Raw genomic sequence first — 23412 nt, 5'->3', positions numbered from 1 at the left:
TATTAGATAGGATAGAGGCCTGGTACAGGGGTGGGGGCCAGCTGGTTTGCCCTGAAGGGTGTCCCTGATCAGGGTGGGGTTCCCTTGGGGCGTGGGGCGGCCTGAGTGAGGGGCCTGTGGTGGTTTGCAGGCGGGCCACGCCCCCTGGCAATGCAAGCGGAGGCCCTGGTATCTGGAATTTATTTTTCTTCTACAATTGAAACTTTGTAGCCTGGAGCAGAGCCAAGCCTGGGGCTCCCTCCGAGGCCCTCAGCCATTTGTGTTGGGGTTATAATTGAAACTTTGTTGCCTTAAGCGGGTGGGCCCGGCCAGGGTGTGCAGAAAGCTTTGCTTCCCCTGTTGCCAGCGGCAATCCTGGCCTGCTCTCTCAAGCTCCATTCTGCCGCCATTTGTTTGAATTTGTTTACCTTCTATAATTGAAACTTTGTAGCTTGAGTGGAGGCTTAGGCCTGTAGCAGCTGGCAGAAAGCTTGGCTTCCTCTGTTACCTAGGAAACCTTGCTCTCTGTGGCTGTAGCCATCTTGGTTTGGATTAATTTGCATACTCGCTCTGATTGGATGGTGGGCGTGGCTTGTGGGTGTGTCGGAGGTATGGTCAATTTGCATATTTGTCTATTATTAGATAGGATTGCTGAGGGCAATGGAAGGATGCAGAACCTGTCCTCCTCATGAAGGTCTCTGGGGGATAGGACACCTTGGCTCTAGTTCTGACTGTGATGCCAATAGCTCCGTAGCTTTAGGCCAGTGGTCGGCAAACTCATTCGTCAACAGAGCCAAATAACAACAGTATAACGATTGACATTTCTTTTGAGAGCCAAATTTTTTAAACTTAAACTTCTTCTAACGCCACTTCTTCAAAATAGACTCGCCCAGGCCGTGGTATTTTGTGGAAGAGCCACACTCAAAGGGCCACAGAGCCGCATGTGGCTTGCGAGTCGCAGTTTGCTGACCACAGCTTTAGGCAAATCACCTTACCCACCTGAGTTTCTGAATTTTTACCTATAGAATTAAGGGGCTGAAATGTGGACTTTCCCACAGGAACATAGGAGTTTGCATTTCTGGGTGAATTATTAAATATAAGGTTTGCTGCTGTAAGAGGTAAATTTTCAGTTGCATACGCAGTACATGCTTATTTCTTTTCATGTCACAGTCAAGAGGGTTGACAGGCCAGATGGCCTTCCATGTTGCTACCTAGGGGCCTGCTCCTCTCTCATTGTGGCTCTCCCTCTTTTAAGTTGGGGTTGCAAGAAGAGCAGTCGATCAACTAATCAATGTCTCAAATCAAGATGATTCAAAACATTTGCGCTGGTACACAGGGAAAGAGAGGAGGCTTCATGGGAAGATTTTTGGTTTGGTTTTGTTGTTTTGCTGCACTGTTCCTGGAAGTACTGCTATACTGGGTCCGCGTGCAGAGGGGACAGAACAAGCTCCTATTCCTTCTCCCTGCTTTGAAAATCCATTTACTACATTGTCCTCAGATAGAGGGTGTATCGGATCTTAAACGGATAAGAACAGACACTTCACTTGATCTTAGCCTAAAGGCTGAGAAGTGATTTTCCTGGGAAATTTTATGGGCCAGGTCTAAAAGTGCATTCACCTATTCCACCTGCATTCTATTGGCCAAAGTTGGTCATAGAGCCACACCTAAGCACAAGGAAGTCTGGGAAATGTAGTCTAGCTGTGTGGTAAAGAGGAAAGGAAAACAGATTTGCTACATAACCAGCCAGCTGGGTAAAATAAAACTGTTTGCCACCTTAGATGGCAGTCCCTCTTCGCTAACTTCTACTTAACCAAGGGTGTAAAAGCGTATACTTCTGCCTCCACCAGGGGAATCATTTCCAGTCGTTGAGAGAGGACAGCAGGCTTGATTAGGAAGTGTGTCCTCACATCCAGCTTTTCCCAAGAGAGGCCCAGTTTGTGCCTGTGGTTTCATCATTCCTTTTAGTCAGTGTTCCCTTGATACTCAATAGTACCCCAGTGTGGATGACAAATTATATAGTCACCCTAATGCTGGGGGTGGATAGCGCAGAGGACGAGAATACCAGGGTGTGCAAAGGTACACGAAATTGCTAAAAAGAAGCCACACAGCCACTGTTCCATAAAGACAGTATTTTTTTTTTAATTTTAAAATTCTGCATCTGAAAACACGGTATGACAGAAAGCATCTATGTACACCTGCAGTGTTTTTGGTATGGTACAGTATTTATTACATCCACTGTTTTCTGCAAAAAAATTTGCTTTGTCAGACAGAAACAAACTCCCCTAGACAAAAAAATACAGCTAAGGCACAATTTCGTTGTTGTTTTTCTGCTAAATGAAAAGACAGAAAAGGTGCAAAAATGGGCGGGTAGTGCAATCGTTTCCGAGAATCACATTCTACCGCGAGGAAAAAGCATTTGGGTGATTGGAACTTTGATTACTGGTCAATTTCAGATAGCTCAATATCTCTTAAAATACTCCTTTAAATAAATAGCAAAATATCTACATCTTTCAGTGTGTGCCGTTTGAATTCTCTCTTTTTTTAAAACTCTATTTACAGATTCTCTCTTTTAAAAAAATCAATACGTTACAAAATATTTCTGTACAGTTTTATGCATATTATGATCTATAACAAAATAGTTATTTTTAAAAACTATATCACCACATGTCTTCGGGAAAAGAAATGAAGGGGACGGTAATAACTTATTGTGAGGCCTCTAAAAAAATACCCAATGCTACTGACAATAATATTAAGAATAATAATAATAAAAAAGGAAGGACTACAAAGACGATTGCGCGCAATTCCAGTGAATTTCCTATGAAAACCCTGGGTTGTCTTTGGCCTCCATCAGCCCTGGAGCGATGGAAGGGAAAAGGAGGGGCTCTGGACGTGGGGAGAGTGTTGCCCCTTGGAGAACACGACCCATCCGCTGGGAATAGTTAATGCTATCTCTTTCCTGGCAGGAAGGACGAAGAGATAAATTGAGAAACTCTCCTGATTCACCCTTGACTGAAGTAGGTAAGTCACGGCGTCTTTGGGAAGGGGAGGGCTGGAAAGCCGGAGTTAATGAAGCCAGCCCACCCACCACAGCGGCGATGGGCGGGGGAGAGCTGCAGGAGCTGGCTGAGCTGGAGGTGAGCACCCAGGCCTTCATTTCGCCCATGGGAAACACTTAGGAATATTTTTTTCCTAAAGACGACAGTTATTAGCAATTTCTAAGCATCTGCAAACTACAGATTGGCCGCCCCTGGCCTAGGAGGTTTCCAAGAAAGCTTCAAGGGGCTCTTTCTTCTCGGATGTGGGTGGCAACGGGAGGGAGAGGGCGGTCAGCTTTCCAAAAATAATTTTAAGGCCACATTTCAAAAAGGAGAACCTAAGGCTTTTTGGGGGTGGGGTTGGGGAGAAGATACGCAAGTCAGAAGAAAGCGAGAAATGGAGAAGATGAATTAGGAATGGAGGGGGTGGCGGGCAGAGCCTGCTTTCCTGGGGCGCTGTGGGCAGAGGCAGCTGGAGAACGCCCAGCTGCGTGGACGGGGAAGGGAGGGCCAGGTGCTCCCTGCAGGGGGCGAGGCAAGGACAGAACCAAAGACACCGCGAGGGGCGGACACGGGTGGCACAAGAAAGCCCTCCTCAGTCTTAAGAGGGGTCTATACAGCATTTTGTTTGCAGGGTGAAAAATAATAAAACTTCAGAGAGAGAGAGACAGAGAGAATTTGCATAGATTGTACATTCAGCCCAAGCAGATTTGGCCACCTTTATCCCGCCCCCCCCCCCCCCCCCCCCCGCAGGTAAACGTCTCAGCAGACACAGTGAGGTAGCGCCTGTGGTAGACCCATGGGCAAAGTAAGGTAACTGAGGCAGAGGCTGGGAGGACATTCTGGGAGTGAGCTCAGCTCCAGCAGGGCTTCCTGGGAAGCTTCCAGACGTGTGGCAAGCTGGCTGCTAAAACCTGGGATTTGGAGAGAGCCAGGCTGTTTCCCACGCCTCCCCCTCTTCCTGGCCTCCGCCTGGGTGTGATGGAATTCCGGAAGGTGTGGACCTCCTTGGGTACAGGGGCAGCCGTTGGGGTCTCCAGATTGTGTCCCTCCTTCCCTTCAGCACAAACTGTGTGGGGATCAGGAGAGCGGGACAAGCCACTTCTCCCGGCACACCTCCCTGGTGGGACCGGCTGTGGGACGGGAATGACCAGGAAGAGATTCCTGTTCCCTTCAGCGTTCAACAGGAGCTACTATTTTTGCCCTTTTCTTAATGCTGGCTTTCCTCACCTCACTGGGGCCACGCCTAACCTCCTTTTCACCCACTTTTGCAGAGCGAGGTGCACAGGTTGAGCTGTGGAATTTCTCTGTGCCCATCCTCTGTTAAAAAAAAAAAGCCAACATTTAAAAATCAGATTTCCTATTGAAGTCTGGATTTCTGGCTTCCTTTACCAAATTGGAAGGCTCTGCTGAGCGGCGCCTGCATTCTCACAGGCACCGGCAGGCTGGAGCCGGGGGGGCTGCTGCTCTTTTTGGAGGGGCCATGTGCCGCCAGCGAACCCCCTGGATACTTGTGGCCTTGACCATGGGGTGCCTGGCAGGCCTTTGCCAACAGCTTTTCTAGTGTCTCCGCCTTGGATGCTGCTGGGGAGCTTGTGTCCTGAGTTCCCAGGGAACGTGGCTGTGAAAGGGGTCTTTGCTCACACCCAGCAGCCACTGCTCCCTCTATTCTGCACCTTCTCAGCAAAGATATCCAGGTTCTAGCCTGTGACCTTCTTGAACCTGGACACTAGCGAAGCAGGAGGAAGCACGGGCCTGGGCCCAGAGTAGCTGCGCTCTACACCTTCATGGGCTTGTGTGGCCTTCTGTTCAGCCAACAACGGGAAATGAAGTCAGAATGCCTCCGGATCTGATCAGAAAGGCCTTGCTCCATAGGAAGGAACAGGTGCATTTGTTAAATATGGGGGGGCCCTGGGAATTGCTCACCTCTCTCCCCGAGACATAGTATAAGGCCTGGGTGGTGGGACTGACTGCCTCCTATATTCTATCTCCCTCCTCACCAGGCCACTAGGAGGGAGAGTGGTTCTAGGGACCTCAGTGGTTCAAATGGGAACTGGAAAACACTGTGGGACACACTAAGTTCTCATGGCCTGGTGAGGGAGAAAGGGGGCCTGCAGGTCACCGGGCAGGCTGGGAAATCATGCCGAGTGCCACAGCCTACTCACTGCTTCCTTCTGCCCAAAGCTGACCCTGTCCCACCTTCCAGCTTTCCTGCAGTCCCGGGCCCAGTGGTGACGGCCCCCAGCCACTGTGCCACAGCCTGCACAGGGCTTCCGGAGACCTCGGCCTCACGCTTTTCCCTAACGCCCTCGGGCACCATTGCTGAAGGCTGCCTCCTGACCAGTAAACCATGCTCAGGCAGATGAAAGAATGAATTAAACCATTTTCCCTGGAAAAGATCGCTTTTTCTCAAATCATCCTGGGCTTTGTTTGGGAATTCTCTCTCTCTCTCTCCCTTTTTTCCCAAATGTAACATCTGCAAAGTTATTCTCTGTCCGGAAACAAAAGACATTAAGAAACAGCCAGATGACTTCTCTGTGTCCCAGAATTCACTGCGGGGAGCGGTGACTGAAGCCAAGGACAGGGATGGGGTGTGGGTGTCCCCAGAATAAGCCAGCTCTGCCACTGCCCACCTGTTTCAGTGGGTAGCCTCACCAGCAGGTGCAGGAGGGCCTGTCAGGGCTGCACCATCGCAGCCCCTGCAAATGACACTGCGGGCAACACCCACGTCCTCGTGGCCTGGTGAGGACGGAGGAGGGAGGCTCCCTGGGCAGCTCGGACAGGTGCAGGGACACTGGCCAGAGGCAGAAGCTGGGGCAGAGAGGGGATGTGGCACAGGCCTCCCACAGCTTGTAAGTCCATTTAGCGATTACAGGGGCTTTCTGAGAAAGCCACTCAGGTCCCTAGGACCACTGTTGACAGTGGCCACCTCCCCTCTTCCTGACATGGACTTCTTTTCCTCCCAGGCTCGGAGCAGCCGGTTTCCCTGTGCATCTTGTCACGTTACATGGAAGCGCATGGTCAGACTGGCCGAGGGAGGTAAGTCAGGAGGAAGCAGGACGGCTGAGCTCTGTGCTCGGCCTGTCCTGTGCCTGGGGTGGGAGTGGGGATGGCTCAGGAATTCCAACACCCCCAGGAACGGGAGGGGGGGCTAGATGAAGCTAACGCCCTGCATAAGGAAATGTGAGGCTCCGTTGTTCCCAAGGTTCCCCCTTTCAGCCAGTGCATGATGCTGGACGAAGCGTTCACCTCATGCTGTCCAGCACCCCTGCTGAGGACACGGAGAATGGAGGGCAGACACACACGCATAGAAACAGAGACACTAGGAGCTGGGTGAGGGGGGAAGAACAGGGAGGGGAAGGGCTGGGGCGCCTTTTGTGAATAAAGGCAGCTTCAGTTAGTAAGATAACGTAATTGACAAGCTGCAAAAACAGCACCTACGAATTAGTCATTGACTAAAACATATAAATAATAAATATCTAAAGTGTCCTTTCTCTATACCCTCCATTGCCCATAGGACATCCTGCCTTGTTGGGTGGGGGATGGGGTGGCTCCAGGGGCAACAGCTGAAGGGTCATCGGAGCGAACTGCAGTACCTTCATGTTCGCGCTGGGGAGACACACCAGGAACCGGCTCTCCAGGAAGGGCGGTTTGCAACCAGGGGTGGGACCTGTCCAGGGAGCCCTGCCCTTTGGGGGAGGTGGGATCAGAGGAGGAAGCGAGGCTCCTGCGAGAGGCTCTCAGAGGAGCGGGGACCCTGCACGGGGCACATGGCAAGGAAACCCTCCAGGCTTCGGGAGCTCAGGCCACTGGAATACTACTATCCTTTCGGCTTTCAACAAGCAGACACTCAGGTGTCCCCCTTTTACACGGCACGTCGCCTGGGATAAAGAAGGGCATGAATCTAAAAACCAAATCGGAAATGCTTTTTCCTGGACGTGAAAAGTCTGGTTTGGTCACTCCCAACAGCACCGGCTGTGCGATTCCCAAAGGTTTAGGGGGGGCCTGACCTCAGAATGGAAAGGCTCAGGCCGGGGACGGGTATTGCTGTGCTGCCTAGCTCGGGAGTTTTGCTCCAAACCATCTCTAGGAGTTTCATGGCCACGGGCCCCAGTGTTCCCACTGTCAAGGCTCAACAAGGTCCTGGTCTTGGTCTCCTGGCCCATGAATGGCTGGAGACGTGATGTTCATCGTTCCATTTTCCCTCGAGGGAGGGGGCATGGAACCCAGGACATTTGGCAGTCACACCTTGCTGGACCTTGGCCATGTCACACCACAGGCTTCCCTGCTCATGTAGTGACTAAGAAGGGCTGGTGGGAGGCCTGGAGCCGTCCTGGGCCTGCTGCCTCCCTGGGGAGGGCCCGTGAGCATGATTTCAGTGACCTGTCATTTCAGCGCTGGCACAGGGTTTCCTGGGCCAGAGGAGCGGGAAGAGGGGCCCGAAGGGTGGGGCTGGCGATCAAACCCACCGTCTGGGCAGTGCTTTTCTAACTGGGTTTTGCAGAGCCCTTGGGTTCTGAAGAGGTACCTTGGGAGATGCCCTTGGCGAAGGGACCGCCCGGCGGGCTGAGCGTTGAGGAAGAACCTCCCTCTCCCTCGCTTCGCCCAGAGCGACCTGGATTTCACCTGCACCTGGAACGCCACCCACCACTGCGCTTCGTAAACAGAGTTCTGCTGCTCAAAGGAAAAGTCTGAGAATCCCTCGTCTGGGGGGTTGGTCACTGGAGGGGAAGACAAGGACCCTGTAGGACTCGAGGACCAGCCGGAAGAGGTAAGACCACACCCCCAGGAGCCAGCTCGCCAAAGGCAGGTCATCGGCAGACCCTGCTTTGGCCTCAGAACCTCCCTTCTCCATCATTCGGTGGCCAGGAGAGCCCCTCCCACAAAAGGCACCCCCAGGGAGGGAGGCCCTCTGGCTGTGTTCCCTTTGACATCCGCTGCGGCCCACCCGTGTCCAGTGCTACCTGAGCCGGCCGTCGGGTTTGACTGCCCCCAGCTCCGACTTGGGGTCCGGGCTGAAGGAACTCCAGGCCGTCTGGCTGCAGGCCTGCATGACCGGGCAGGCGGTGGGGCCTGTGGCGCAGACGTCCATGGCGGTCCACATGCTGCCTGCCAGCGAGTCCAGCCAGTGCTCCAGCGCGGCGCCGGTGGAGGCCGCGTTCCTCCGCGCCTGCTCCACCTGGGCCGGGCTGACGGGCAGGCTGAGGACGGGGTTCAGGCTCTGGAAGCTCTGCTCCATGTAGGCGCCACGGGGGGGTCCGCTGTGCAGCTTTAGCGCCTCCTCTGAAAGCAAAGGGAACCATCCCATCATTAGAAGAGCCACGAACCTGGCACCACGCTGGGCGCCGGAGTGGCACCGCTTAATGCACAGGACAGCCTCAGGAGGAGCTGTTTCCTCAGTCCCGCCGCACAGGTGAAGAAACGGGGCCCGAGACAGCTAGGAGCCCACTTCAGAGCAAAGCTCGTTCATTCACAGATTTTCACAGCATCTTCTACAGTCCATTCATTCATTCAATTCATGTTTACTAAACATCTACTGTTTGCAAGGCGTTCATTCACCCGCTCATTTGGTAAATGTTTATTCCAGGCTCTACTCTATGGGGTGGAGAGAACAAGACAGTCAAGGAGATTGCAATCCAGTGGGGTGGACTGATGACAATCAAGGGGGGAAAAAAAGTAAAATAAGGTTGTTTCAACTAGTGATAAGAGTCACGAAGGAAATAAACGGGGTAGTGAGTCAGAGCAGGGGGTTGGCACACTATGGCCCCCCCACCCATTGTTCTAAATAAAGTTTTATTGGAACACGGCTATACCCATTTGGGTAGATATTGTCTGTGGTTGCTTCTGTGCTACCACAGCAGAACTGAGTGGTTGAGACAGAGATTGTAAGTGGCCCCCAAACCTGAATATATTTACTATCTAGCCCTTCACAGCACAAGCCTTCCGATGCCTGGGTTAGAGTTACTGGGGTATTTACTTTAGATGAGGTGAGCAAGGGAGGCCTTGCTGAGGAGGTGACATCTGAGCTGAGCGGTGATTAATGTGAAGGAAGAAAAAAGCCACATACAGATCCTGGGAAAGAGAATTCTGGGCAGAGGGAGCAGTGAGCACAAAGCCTCATTAAGCATCTTTTCCCAAATCACACAGGTAATGGGAGCCGGGGTTGGAACCGGGTCTAATGATCTGAGATCCTGGTGAGGGGCCCTGCTCTTGGCTGCTGAGTGCCCGCCGTGAACTCTGTATCAGCCACGGGGTTCTGCTTTGTCCCGGACAGGGTTGGAGCATGAACAGACTACTGGGAAGTATCCTGGAGAGCAGATGCTTGGACCAGAGTGGGCCGGGAGGTCCCACGGACTTTCACAGCAGCTCCTCCTTGCTGAGCAACCATGCCTTGGGCAGAGCACAGGGACTGCAGTTAGACTGTCTGGGTCTGAGTCCCCACGTCCCACATACCAGGGTGTGACTTCTGACCTCAAAGCCCAGGGCCTCAGTGTGCTCATCAGTAAAATGGGTGGAGTACTAATACCTCCCTCACAGCTTCATGATGATGAAATGTACTGACTCACACAAAATGCTTACAGTGGCAATCAGAATATACCAAGTGCTTGGAAAGGTTCAGCTTGAATGATTATTGTTGGTATTATTAGTACACAATACACACATGCACAACTATTGGGCTGGTGTTATTCTACCCATTTTATAGATGGGGAAACAGAGGCAGCTCTGCTAGAGACAGATCTGGGGTTAAGTCTAAGACTGGCTGACTCCAAAGCTAGTGTTTGTCCTCATGATAATCTACTGAAGGCTCATCCACCAGCTGGAAGCTAAAGCAGTAGTTTTGTTTTGGTTTGTTTTTCCATTTCGGAGCCAGTCTTTCAAAGACTTGGTTTCCCCACCTGTAAAATGGGGACACTCATCCTTGTACCAATTGGACCCGCTGGGCTGGCCAGAGGCTCCAAAGGAAGTGCACGTGCTTTGTCAACAGTAACGTGACGTATAAACCAGAGGCACTTAGCGATGGGTAAGCAGAAAGGGCAGCCATTTGGGCTGAAGGAAAGAAGTGAGTTGTTTCTATTTGGAAGGAGCTCCCATTCGTTGCTTATTGTCAAACAAAAGAATATATATACATACATATATATGTATGTATGTATAAAAATACCGACTAATGATCCTGATGAGAATTAGAAGAAAAGATTAGAAGGAACTTCCTTGTAAGACTAAGTGGCGTTCAGAACATAACCCTTCCTGCTTGCTGGACAGTGCCCATCACCTAGGCGGCAACCAGGACACCCTAATAGTCGGCAGGTTATTTTCTAACAAGTGTGGTCTTGAGTGGGGAAGGAGGAAGAAAGACCATGTACAGGGCGTCCCGCAAAATGCATACACACTTTCACAGCTGATAACTCAATTTTTAAAATGAATGTGTTTTAATAAACACTGCCTTTATGATTATTCAGAGTGTATATATTTTGGGGGCGCACTCTGTATATGTCTGCCCTTCTAAATGCAATGGAAAACCCAGTTGAATTAAAAATATGCCTTGACTAACACAGACAAGAAAGTCATTCCGTCCATTCCTAATGCGTCAGGAAGCTGACAGGCCGGGCTCTACAGTTTGGAGGAGCAAGTGGGAGAGAAGAGACCGGCAGGGTAGGCGTGAGCATACATCCTGTCCTGCTGTGACTGAGCGGCGCGTCTCCCTTTCACGTTGGGTAAGCGCGGGTGTGTCTGCCGGCCCTGGCCCCCTGCTCCTTGATGCTGGCAGAGGGCAGGCAGCCCCTGTGTCCTTCGCCAGGAGAACAGAGGCTGTTCTCGCTGGTGCGGGTCTAATTTCTCTACTCGCGCCTCTCCATGCCTCCATCCTGCAGGTGGGGAGCGGGGGACACCAAACCCACAACGCGCCGGCATGCGGAATGAAGAGAGCAGCTCACATCTAACACCAAACATTGCGGTGGATGCAGAAAACCCTTATGAAAAGGGAGGTTATCGTGGGACGTGCTCTGACAGCATCAGCCTCCAATGCTCACCTCTGTAATTAAATTTTCCTCAATTCCACCTCATCAGATTTCTTGAGATTACTGGGGACGCATCAATAGCAAATTGCTCTTGATGAACCGTCTTACAAATTGCACGGCTCCCTCCTTCGTGTTCCCTGTTGTTGGAACATCGTCAACAGATACAATTACCAATGATGACGATGGGGCGGGGATCCCAGTGGGTACAGTGACCCCCGGCTCATGCTGGGCATGGGTGGGAAGAGCCTCCAGGAGAAAAACATTGGGAAACTCAGGCCCCAGTGAAGGGCCCGGGCTGTTTGCTGAGGTGGGATGGAGTCAAGACCACGCCTTTGTTCTGTCCAGCAGGTGCATCCGCCACAGAGGTCTGGACTGCCCTTTCCATCGCTCCCCTCCACACCTCGCTCTGGAGATCCCGTGGGATGCCAAGGATGTGAACCTGATCTGGAACACCCTGGGGGCCCTCAGGGCTGTGCTCTGGCCCAGACAGTTCTGGGGAGCTTTTGTCTGTTTCCGAGGGGAGTGGAGAAGCAAACTTCCATCTTGAGAAAACCTGAGGGCTATCCCTTTCTGCTTGCTCAACACAGAAACTTAGCGAAGTCAACAGAATCCCTTCAACACTCCCTTTTTATAGGACTCCGCCCCTCCCCTGCCCTCCCCATATCTATGTGCCCTCTCCTTGTGTCACTGGCTAAATGGCACCCAGCTCATAACACTTAGCTACCAGAGGCTGCAATCATTTCTGGCTTCTGGTCTGCGATCTGATAGATGGAGACAACACCAGGCGGCTACTGTTGTGTTGGCTGTTGTCATTGTTTTGCTTGACAATCTAAGGGAAAAGAGGTCAGTGCCCCTGACTAAATAGTCAGGTATTGCATGCTTTAACCGTTTGCACTCGGATGTCGAGTGTGACTCGACACGGTTAACATCGAGATTAAAATTACTCTTTGAATGTATCAATAATTTGAAATATAAAAAAATCCAAATAAATAAGTTTGTATGAAAAGAAACTCCAGTTTTTTTATTCTACTGCCATACTTTGTAAAATCTGGGGTATTTAAAAAATTAAATCCCGAGTAGAATAAAGGAATCGAGAAAAAAGCAAGCGAGTGCAAAGGGTTAATAATTCTGTGGCACACCGGTTGAAAAACCGCTGACCTACTGTATCATCTTTTTGATGAACAGGATTTCCTGTTTTAATTAATATTTTTTACACAGGGAACAAGATTTGCTAACACTCAATATCTGCCTGGGTTTATTTTCCATCCTGTCTTAAATATGATCAGAGCCTTCTGGGAGCCCAGTGGGAGAGCATCTAATCAAAAGTTACCTAAGTCACAGACAGATGACGTCATCTCCGTGTGCAGGCAGAAAAGCAGCTACTGAGAGCAGAGAGCATGGTCCTCGAGAGTGGCCCCGTCCCCCCACATCTGGGCAGGACCACCGCCCAGGTGATGGACCCCTGAGATCCCTGGGGATGGCATATGCCCCCCGACCCTGGACGGGATCCCAGCAGAGACACGGGGAGTACTCACCCTGTTTGATGGGCTGCCTGTTGGAGAAGGTCAGAGGTGCGACGAGGAATTTGGTCTCTGCGACTGGCACCCAGTGGTGGAGAATTTTCACTGTCCAGACCCCAGGCCGCAGGGGCAAGTTCAAAGGGGGCTTGTAGTGGGTAAACTCGGCCGTGGACTCGATCAGGATGTCGTAGGTGGCTGCGATGACGTTGACGGGATCCACCCAGACGACGGTCACGGTCACGTTGGGGCCCTTCCCCCACTTCTGCATGCCTACCGGCTCGTCCATGGGCCCCAGGAGGCCCCCAAAGTTGCGGAAGAGCCGCTCCTTGGCATCCCAGTCAGTGCCGACCTGAAACAGGAGAGCGAGTCCTGAAATCACTGAGACTGAGCTATGGTGTGGGTCCCAGAAAGGCTTAGGATCCTGCTTGCTGGGCAGGATATACCCATTTTACAGATGAGGAAATGGGGAAACTAAGGCTCCGATTAAGTTACTTGCTCATGGTTAGACAGGAAGCAAGCAGAAGATCTGGTATTTGGATCCAGGTTGGAGGACTACAAGGCCTGTGGTCCGTGGACTAAACCTTGGGGCCTCCAGTGCCTGGCACCTGTTGGGTGCTTTGGAAAAAAAATGTGCACTGAATAAATGAATGAATGAACCCCTGCTTGAGGCCATTCCAAGAAAACATACACCCTGCCATCCAACAGGTACAGGATTCCGCTTTGCTCCTTGGTTTTCCAGATCACGTGCCTCTGTTGAGTGTGATTGTTCTGAGTGAGACTAGAGCTCAGGTTTTGGAGCTGCACTGTCATAAACTAGAAAAGAAGGGTCCCTCAGCATCACCTGACACCTGCAGGAGTTCAATGGCTTTCCCAGGAAGATACAGCTCTGGCCTCCCTAACACATTCTGGGCTGGACCCCAGGGATGGGAGATGGTTGTACAATCCATCCTTCCTGCCAGCCAGTGGCTTTCGCCCTCCATGAATCCACGCTTGCCTTCCCTCCTTCCACTTCTGTCACCTGCAATCTATTCTCCACCCAGCAGCCAGGAAGACCTCATGAACTGTCCTCAAACTGCCCAGATCCCTGTGCCTGGGTCCGCTGCTCTCTCGTGGTGCCTAGCACTGTGCTTGGTGCTCCATCAGTATCTGCCGAGGGAACGACTTGACAAATGAACTGCAGAGATCCCCGATGCTGCGCTCTGCTGCTGTTTCAAACCAAATTAAACGAGGGTCTTCTGCTCCCTGGGAGCTTTCATTTAATGCTCTGAGGACAGCGTGGGACACGTTGGCAGCCGATAATGAGCACACTGCAAGCTTGCACTGCTTCTGTGGCCTTTGCATGACCAGCATCTCCAGTGTGTGTGTTTGCAGGTCAGGGCAGGGGAAGGTATACACATCTACACCCCGAGAAGATTCCACATTAAGGTGCAGACAGGAGCTGGTTGATTTTCTCCTTGTTCTCACCTCAAGTCACTGTGTCCATTCCTTACACAGAACACGGAGCTGCATGGCCAATAGGTACCAGGAGCTTATGCCAGGCATATCGCTAAATGCTTGGATGCATCAACTCATTTAATATTCACTTCCAACTCCACATTATCCCCATTTTACAAATGAGGAAACTGAGGCTCAGAGCAGCTTGATAACTTGCTATGGTCAGTGAGGGGCAAAGCCAGCAGGGGGACCCAGGAAGTCTGACCCCAAAGGCTGTGCTCTTATCTACTCTTCATTGTATTGCCTCCCATTCATTCACTCACTCATTCATTCACTCACTCATCAACACATATGTGCCAAATGCCTACCACCAACCAGATGGGACTATTATACCTGCCCTTCATAGGCCCACAGCTTGCTTCAGGTTTCCGTCTTTAGACCACAGCCTAAAGAGTGGTCTTAAGGGCAGCAGAGATAGCGATTGCTGTGACATTTCTGCTGGGCACCATCCCTCCCAGGGTTGTGAAATCTTGGCCACCCTATGGATCAGCAGGAGCTGGCTGCTCCTGAGGACCCCTGATGCCTAGCACACTGTCTGGGACACAACAGAAATTAAAATGATGCCATTGGTTGAAGAAATAAACGAGTGAGCAGGATTCAAGCTACACCTCCAAGTCTTAGAGATTTTTCTAAAGAAACCTGATTCTAAGCCCAATCCTTTTCATTATCTCATTGTTCCTAAGTCTGGTCTCTCACTCTGTCCTACAAGGTCTGGTCCTTTTGGTTCTGTTCCTCTCTGTCCCTCTCCCCATCCTCCACTCACCCCTGCTCTAGGCCCCCTCCCTCCCCCGCCTCTGAGTACTCTCAGCGCCTCCTTGAGAAGGGCTCACTCTTGCCTCTCATCTTGTGTCCACACCCACCTCTCTCTGGTACAGTCTGCTTCCTTTCCCCACCCTCTTCCCGACCAGCTCTTAGTTATCATCTAGGCCTCAGCCAGGGTGTCACCACTACCTGGAAGCCTTGCCTGCTTAGAGGCACCACTAAGGTGCTTCTCTCAGCGTTTGTCCATTGTAGTTTTTTTGTGTGCAGTATTGCAATCTTTAAGTTAATCTCTCTCCCTGGCTCAACACTATCAACTCCATGAGAGTAGGGACAACATTCGGATTGTTCATCAATGTATCTCTAGTGCCCCAAACAGTGCCGGGCACATAGTAGGTGCTCAATATCTCTATATTTATCTACCCAGCGTATATCGATCTATCCATCCACCATCTGTCTATGTCATGAATGATTAGGGGCTGAGCACATGGACATCCCTATGCACCCAGGCCCTGCACACACTGACTCCAATAGACACAGATGGATCAATGGTCACAAAACCATGTTAGGGTTCTACTTCAGAAAGGAACTACCTGCCCGTTAGGGGAGTGTGGGGACATTCCAGAAAGCATCCTTTGATTCCCTATAGAGTTGGGGGTGAAAAAATCTCTGAAGTCAGTTCTAAAACGAAAACAACACAGCAGAGGAGTTGCAAAGCGGCTGACAGTGGAAAAACCTAGATCCTGTTTCTAAACTTTGAGAGGAGGAGAGACTCAGCTGCCACCCCCATGCGCGAGGGAGGAGGGTCTGCCTGAGATGGAGCCCTGTTGCTGTCACATCCTCGGTGGCCTTCGAGGTCTTCTCACCATTGCTCTGGAAGTCCACACCGTACTCTGGCCCAGTCTGCTTACCATTTGTACTACAAAATGATCAACTGCTCATATATGTGTGTGTTCAAGTTCAGGCTTAACAATGCCTTCAGCTTCAAACCCACCAAAGGTTTCCCACAGCCCTTAAAATACAACCCAAACTTCTCTCCAGGGCCTGCAAGACCCCCCATGATCTGTCCCCTGTCCCCTCAGAGACCTCCCTCCTATCACTCTCCCTCCCGCTCACTGTGCTCTGGTCGCACTGGCCTTGCTGCTCCTGGAGTCCAAGCTCCTGCCTGGAGCCCCAGGGCCTTGGCCTTGCACATGCTCTTCTCTTAGAAGGTCCCAGGGTACAGTTTTCAGCTCTAAAATTATTCTTAGAAAAGCCTTGCTCAACGAATCACCCCATGGAAAGTAGTCCTCATCAGTCTCTCAAGGCCTCAGCAATCACATGGAGGGAATTTTACCTTCTTTGTATAATGCTTGTTATTAGTGGAAGTGTTCTTGTTCCTTTGTTTGCTCACTCATTGGCTGCCCCACTAGAGAACACTCCCATGACTACAAGGGTCAGCTCTCTCTGGTTGACGCTGTTCCTTCTGCACCTCGTGTATCTTGGGCACTCCGTGACTGTCTAAGCCACTGGCCTGGGACATCCCGTGAGAACTCTATCCGAGCTCCCCACCTGCCCTGGGCCAGGCCCTATGCATAGCCCCGGGGCTGTGCCGATTCGAGAGAACTTCTAAACACGCAGTTCTGTTCCTCCTTCTTGTCCAATTTCATGTTTGCCTTAAAATTAGGCTTTAGAAAAAAAAAATCAAAATACAAGATCCGGGGCTCCCTGCTCACACGTTGGTACTCTGCCAGAGGTCTCGGTGGCTCTCACACCAAGGGTACCAGAGCTATCGTAGGGACCCTCACAAATCACCAGCCACGAGTGGCCAGCGTCATTTGTCACTGCCAGAAGTGCCCGGTCCCCCAACGGCAGGCTGATAAACAGTGAGAGCCCAGCCCCCAGGCATCCATCTCCTTAATGGGACATTGATGTCTTCAATTGGCCGCCTGGGCCCCCAGCACCGATTCCAACCGGGGCAGCATCTAATTGCCCCCTGGCGCCAGTAATTTATGGAGTGGGCTCCCATGGCAGCTCAAATCCAGCCAATCGGTTTGGAGCCTTAATTGAAAACCGTGGCTTCACAAGAAACTCCCACCAGTGCCTGTTTAGTGCCCACTCGGCAGGGCACAGGTTGGCCAGGTGGGCCACTGGGGACTGGAAAAAGACTAGCAAGGGAACATAAGTGGGTGCGATACTTACTCCCATCCCTTAAGATTCTCCACATTCCAAAATCGGCTCCCAAGCCAGCAGCCAAACTCATTGGGGGTGCTTAACTCCAGGAATGAATCACTGCTTTAGAAATCCCATGAGGAGTTTTGTGTGGGCAACCCTCACCAAGCTTGATCTGGCTTCCTCTTCCTTCCAGGTCACCAGCCAAGTGCAGGCACTCATTCATTCAGAAGTCATTGTTGCTGACACTAGTACAGATGTCTCCCATCTTCCCCCATTTGCCCACCTCCACCCCGCCTCCATCCGCTTCCCCTGGCCTTCACCACACTATTGTCTGTGTCCATAGACTAGGCACATATGTTGTTTGGCTAATCCCTTCACCTTATTCCGCATCTGCAAATGCTACATACTCTTCTATGTGCTGGTTTACAGCAGTGAGTGAGAGGGATATTGTCTTCGCTTTCTTGCGGACAATCACCAGGTGATTAGCGAAACCAACAAGATGATGTTAGATGGTAAATGCTAAGAAAAAAACTAAAATAAGGATGTGTCGGGCAGAGAGTGTAGTTTTCATGGCCTAAGTGAGTGGGCAGAGAAGGCTTCTCAGAAGGTGCATTGTTTGGATTTAGATCAGAATGACCCCCAAAATAGGAGAAAACCTGTGAGAAAGCGTTCGAGGCAGGAGGATCAACATGCCACCCCTGAGGTGGGAACAAACTTGGCATGCTTGACAAAGACACAAGTGTGAGGAGAGTGGTACTGGATGAGGCTGGAGAAGTAGAAAGAGGGCAGATCAGGTCTGGAGGTGGGGCTGATGTCATAAGGGTGGTGCTGGATAAATCCATCTCCCCAGGCAGGAAAATAACTGAAAGCTGATGCTGTACTGGAGAGATGGAAACTGCATTCCATAGGTCATGCTTCAGTCCATCTGTCCAAACACTGACACATCTGTCCATCCATCTGATCGTCCATCCATCCATCCATCCATCCATCCATCCATCCATCCATCCATCCATCCATCCATCCATCCCTCCATCCGTCCATCCACCCATCCATCTACTCATTCACCCATCCATGCATTCATCCATCGACTCATCCATTCAATGATTGATATGGTACTTATTTTAAGCTAAATCCTGTGCTAAGAACCGGGGGGACAAAAGCACAAGTAAGCACGGGACTTGCAGCCTAAGAGACCTGGGTTCAAGTGTGAGCTCTCCCACTTCCTAGCTCGAATCTAGAAAATCACTGAATCTCCATAGGCTTCAATTTTCCAATATGTAAAACAGGATTGATGCCCCTACTTCATCAGGGAACTGGTTTGTTATTGATCCATTATTAACCCAAGTTTAGGAGGAATCACTAGCAAGGATAAAAAAAAAATTAAAAGAAATAGAAGTTCTATGAAAAATAGACCAAGGGCCCAGGTTGGTTTGGTCCACTGTCCTCCTCCTCCTGACCGGTTTAAGATGCCAGCTCCAGTGTTTGGGGCTGGAGAACTCTCTACAGGCACAGGGTGAGCCTATCTTGGGGCTCTCCAAATCCCCTTGTCCTCCATCTCCAACTACAGATGTCAGACCATGGAACAGGACCCAGCCAGGGGGATGCAAAAGGCAGTGAAGTGTGACAATGTTTAGTCCCTTACCTCGGAAAATTGGAGCCTCCCAAAGTCGCTGGGTGGGCTTGCGATCTTGAAGACTTTCTTTGGCATCACCCACGTCTCCAGCGTCTCGAGTTTGCTCACGGCCAGATTGGTAGCATGATGCTTGATCAGAAAGCCCTGGAAGCGGTCAGCAAGGAAGTAGAGGTGGACAGACGCTGGGTGGCCCATGGGATAGTACCTGAAAAACACACACAGTCTCACATGAGCTCATGGGTCAGGGCTGGAGATGTGTAGGCTCATAATGGGGTGCCTGCCCATCATGCTGGTCTTGTTCGTAAAATAAACCCCATTTTATACAATGCTTACCATATTCCTGACGCTGCTCCCTGTGTATCTATGATCTCAATAACTATTACTAGCTTTTTGGATGATTACAAATGTAAAGCATGTTGATTGTATGAAAGCACAATAAAGAAAATAAACATTGCTACACTTTTGAGGCTTCTTTACACAGATGGTGTCAATGCACAGATATTTATTGACTCTGGTGCTAGGTATTGGGAAGCACCATCGGTGTGCAAACAATGTCATATTGACTCATTTCCCTTCGGCCTTATTTCCTATGCATATATTTGCATAAATCTCATACTAGATCATAATATACATACTGGTTATATCCTGCTTTTGCTTCATAGTATTTTGCAGGCATTATCACATGTTTTTGAAGAGTCTCTGAAAACGTGACACACACACATATTATTCTACTGTATGTAATACCGTATTTTACAGAGCAAGTTCCCCATCATTGGCTGTTTAACTGGTTTCTAATTTTTTGGCCATTGTAGACAATACTGCATTAAACATCCTTGAGTAAAAATGGGATCTCTCTCTCTCTCTCTCTCTCTCTTTCTCTCTCTCTCCCTCTCCCAAAGGACCCTTCATGCCTGCTGTCCAACTTTATCAAAAAGGTTATACTGTCCTTCTCAGTCAAGGCACTGGGCATTATCCTTAACAATGAATCCAAGGTCCATATATTCAGACACGAAGAGGTAACTTGTTTTAAGACGCTTGACTTTGATCCACAAACAATCACTGGGAGAAAGGGGCCGGGGAACGAAGCCGAGATGCCCAGGAGGGAGCTCAGGTGGGAGGAACTTGGGATGAGCCCAGCTTTCTTTCCTTCTTGAGGAATAAAAGGCTGCTGGCCTCTGCAATGGGTCAACTGCACAGCACTCGGAGGGTGCTTGTGGCCCCTTAACAACAGTGTTCTACAAATCACTGTTTCTGCTTAGCCTCCTTCCCTCTGGTCCTGATCTGGAGCTTAAGTCTTTAGGTCCAATTACAACGGTTAGGGAAGGCGCCTTCCTGTGCTTCCCCATCTCTGGAAATCACTGCCTGGTGACTGGGATGCCTCGGGGGCTCTGAGAAAGAAGCCGGCACCCTCTTCAGACTGCTCGCTGGGCATCGGCTCACACATGTCTGCGCTGGGCCTGGGCTTTGAGAGCAGAAAAGCCTTGCCCTGGACGGTGCTGCGGAGCTCTGTGCCGGGAGGGAGGCAGGGTGCAGCGGCGCGCTCTCCACCACAGCAGCCACTAGCCACTGCGGCTACCGAGCACGTGAATGTGGCTGCTGTGGCGGAGGAACGGACTTTTTTATTTCATTTCACTTTCATTAACCTAAACTTAAATACCCACTGGTGGCCAGTGGCGACTGTACTGGAGGCATAAATAGTCATGACAGCGTCTCGTGGCTGCTGGCATCAGTGCCTCCGATCCTTCACCTCTCTGTCTCCATGCTCCTTCCCATGTGGCTTCCCAGGGGTCCTTGCCCTGAAGAGGCTGAGTCCATTTCCCACTCCCGACCTGCCTTGACCTGAAGGCGTCATGCCAGCTCCCAGCCAGGGCCCCAAGAAGCCTTGCACGTTTCCTCTCTTGCTCTTTTGTGATGAGAGCATGCCTTTGCAGAGCAGAGAGGATTCCAATCACAAGCATTAAGCAGAGCCGCTTGTGCTATTCAAGCAGGGGCGCTGGGTATGGCTGGTATAAGGTTGCGGACAATAGTAGGAGGCAGACAAGTAAGGAAGCTCCTGCGGAGGCCCAGGTAAGGCATGATGGTGGCCTGGACCGGGAAGCTGGCAGTGCAGAGGTGGACTGAGGTGGAGGATGGATTCAGGTGGAGACAGCAGGATTTCTTGAAAGCAAGCAAGCAAAGATTGACCCATAAGGCAACTGGGAGCGTGCCTGGGCTACCTGCTGGAGGACGAGACATTTGGGGCAGGGCAGAGCCACCCCAGTTGTCCCTGCCAGCAGCTCCCAGCCAAGAACAACAAAGCCCTGCTCCCGACCTGCAGCGGCTGCAGATTCAGGAGAGATGCCAGCTGAGACCAGGAACCCTGGCCAGCTGACCCGAGAACTTGAGCTCAATGTCAATGCTTATCATTTCAAAACACTGATTTGGGGCTTGTTTGTTATGCGGCATTATGGCAGAAGCTAAATAATACACTGTCAATGTTTGTGCTGCAGGGTGGTTGGGTCAGTGACGGTGGGAGAAGAACAGGAGAGCTTGTTGGCATGGGAGTGAAAAAAAAAAAAAGATTTTCCAGAAGGGAGAGGTCCAGACGGGGGTGCTGCTAAGGGGTCAAGTAAATGAACAAAGGGAAAGCACTCTAGAAACCAAGTTTGCCTGCCTGCATTCCCTCCCTTCTATCAAGAAACCCTTTTGTCTCCACCTGAATCCATCTGCTACTGCCAGCATCCTGGTCCAGGCCACCATCGTGCCTCCCCTGGACCTTCGCAGGAGCTTCCTTATCTCCCTCCTACTTCCGTCCACTTTACCCTCATAACAGCCATACCCACCGTCTCTGCTTAAACACAAGTGGCTCTGCTCAATGCTTACGATGAAACCCAAACTCCTCGCCTGGACCACAAAGCCCTGCCTCTTTCTCTAGCCTCATTTTGTTTCCCTCTGCCCCAAACCTCCACCTTCTAGCCACGTGGACCTTATTTCAGATTCTACACAGACATTATTTTGGATTCTTGAATACAGCAAGCTCATTTCTATCTCAGGGCCTTTGCACGGGATATTCTCTGCTCTTTTCCTCTTAGATTGCATGGCTGGCTCTGTCTTATCATCTTGCTTAAATGTCACTACTTCAGAGAGATCTTCCTTGACTGCTGAATCGTAGTCACCAACTCATTGCCATCATGTGACCTTACCTTCATTCTGAGCAGAGCATTTATCCCTACTGAGCCTTTGTTCTTGTGTACCAGTGCTTAGGCACAGTCTGTCTTCACACTGGAATGGGAGGGCCTTGAACACGGGCGGGGGGGGGGGGGAGGGGGGGTGTTGGTCTGTCTGGGTCATGGCTGAGTGCCCAGTGCCTAACACAGAGCCTGACACATGGTAGATGCTTTAAACAATACTTGTTGATTGAGAGAAAAGTCTAGAAGGATTTTCTCCTGAACCCTTTGCTTCTAAGATACATATAGGATACATGTAACCCAGGACTGAACACAAAACCTCCCGGTATTTGTCTTGACTGTATATGATAATTAATTAAAACTAAGACAGGAGTTTGTTTTCAATAGATGCAGTACAACAGAACCTAAAGGATGCCACAGATGTATTCATTTCACCCAAAAGTGTTTTTTTTTTCCTTCTTACTAAAATAAGTGGGCATTGAAAAAATTAGGAGACTCACAAAAATCTAAATTTCTGATTTGTCTTGAAAAATGGCTGGCAGTTCAATGTCTACATGCCCATTGGGCAAGAACGTGCTGGGGCTCAGCATTGGGCCCCGGGCGGTCTCGGCTGGCACAGTGAGCCTGTGCTGCAGGGGCCAGCCAGCACTGGCTGCCACATGCTACTTGCCTGGCCCAGGAGGGCATTTGAATTTGAGGACTTGTAATAAAATACTGACATCTTTCTCTCTGGAGGGTGACTCACAAGCAAACTTTATTTTCTTGTGCTCTCAATCTGCCATTTTGAAAATTTCTGCAACAAGCATGAGTTATTTTATAATGAAAAAAATCAATAAACATTATTTTTATGAAAGGTTACCCCGCAGACCGGAAAGACACAATTTGCATGAAGTGCCCAAAGGAAATGAGACTCTCGAGATAAAGTTCTCACATGCTGTTTCCCCAGATGCCCTGGGGGTAGGAATTTACTCTCCGCTGCCTTTTGGGATAAGGGTCCTTTGTCCTGATTTATTTTCAGGCTCATATTCATAAATATATTGGCTCTGCCCACAGCAAGGCACAGTGGTTGTAGCATGATAAAAAAAAAAAAAAAGGATCGAGAAGTCAAAGGATTCCAAGCCAGGGGCACCCTGATGGCCCGCTTAATCCCCAAACAAGTCCTAGGATTTGTTTGGGAGTGTCTTCGGGTGTCTTCTAGAATTTCCTATAAGATTATTTACTTTATAAATTCTAAGAAGCCTGGGATTAAGACTATTCTTGAATAATATTCCACTTCCAAGAGTGGCCCTGGGTTCTGTGCTGGGGATTCGTACTGTGGTTCTGTGAGCAAGGGTTCTGCGCCCAGACTAGCAGGGGCAGAAGACCTTCACTGTTGACCTTGCGCCAAAGAATTGCTGCTACATGCAATGAGGAGGGTGGGGAGGGGTTGGAAGTGAGTCTGAGCTACTTTCAGCTTGGGAGAGGGAGGGGATGGGCTATCAGGGGGAGCTCTCAGCAAGCTTCACAGAGGACGTGGCGCCTGAGATGGCCCTCGGAGACTGGGAGAGGGCTGGCTGTGTGGGGACAGTGGGGGCGATAAGCAAAGGAAAGCACAGAGGGAGCAATGAGCGTGTGGCTCACACAGTAGGCTCCCTGTTGATGTTGGCAGCTTCATAA

The 23412-nt window shown here is 50.5% G+C and overlaps 1 protein-coding gene across 4 annotated transcripts in view; it reads right to left on the bottom strand.

Moving 5' to 3' along the window:
- Positions 1–2027: 2027 nt before the first annotated feature.
- XYLT1 (xylosyltransferase 1) overlaps positions 2028–23412 on the bottom strand; it is a 305653-nt gene continuing 284268 nt past the window's right edge. The window contains exons 10-13 of one of the 4 annotated variants that reach the window (XR_013813923.1): positions 18599–18794; positions 12565–12898; positions 4245–8297; positions 2030–3867 (exon numbers count right to left, since the gene is read on the bottom strand). Coding sequence is in view for 2 of the 4 variants with exons in the window: in XM_079779721.1 (XP_079635847.1) it covers positions 7975–8297; positions 12565–12898; positions 18599–18794 (853 nt within the window). In the remaining 2 variants the exon portion in view is untranslated. Of the gene's footprint in view, positions 8298–12564; positions 12899–18598; positions 18795–23412 lie in introns of all 4 variants that reach the window. The other 3 variants (XR_013813924.1, XM_079779721.1, XM_079779720.1) reach the window with 3 other exon arrangements.

This window comes from Cnephaeus nilssonii (genome assembly GCF_951640355.1).
Source record: "Cnephaeus nilssonii genome assembly, chromosome: 2".
Taxonomy (NCBI): domain Eukaryota; kingdom Metazoa; phylum Chordata; class Mammalia; order Chiroptera; family Vespertilionidae; genus Cnephaeus; species Cnephaeus nilssonii.
Note: the sequence above shows the minus strand (reverse complement) of the source record. Positions and strands in the feature narration are given on the sequence as shown.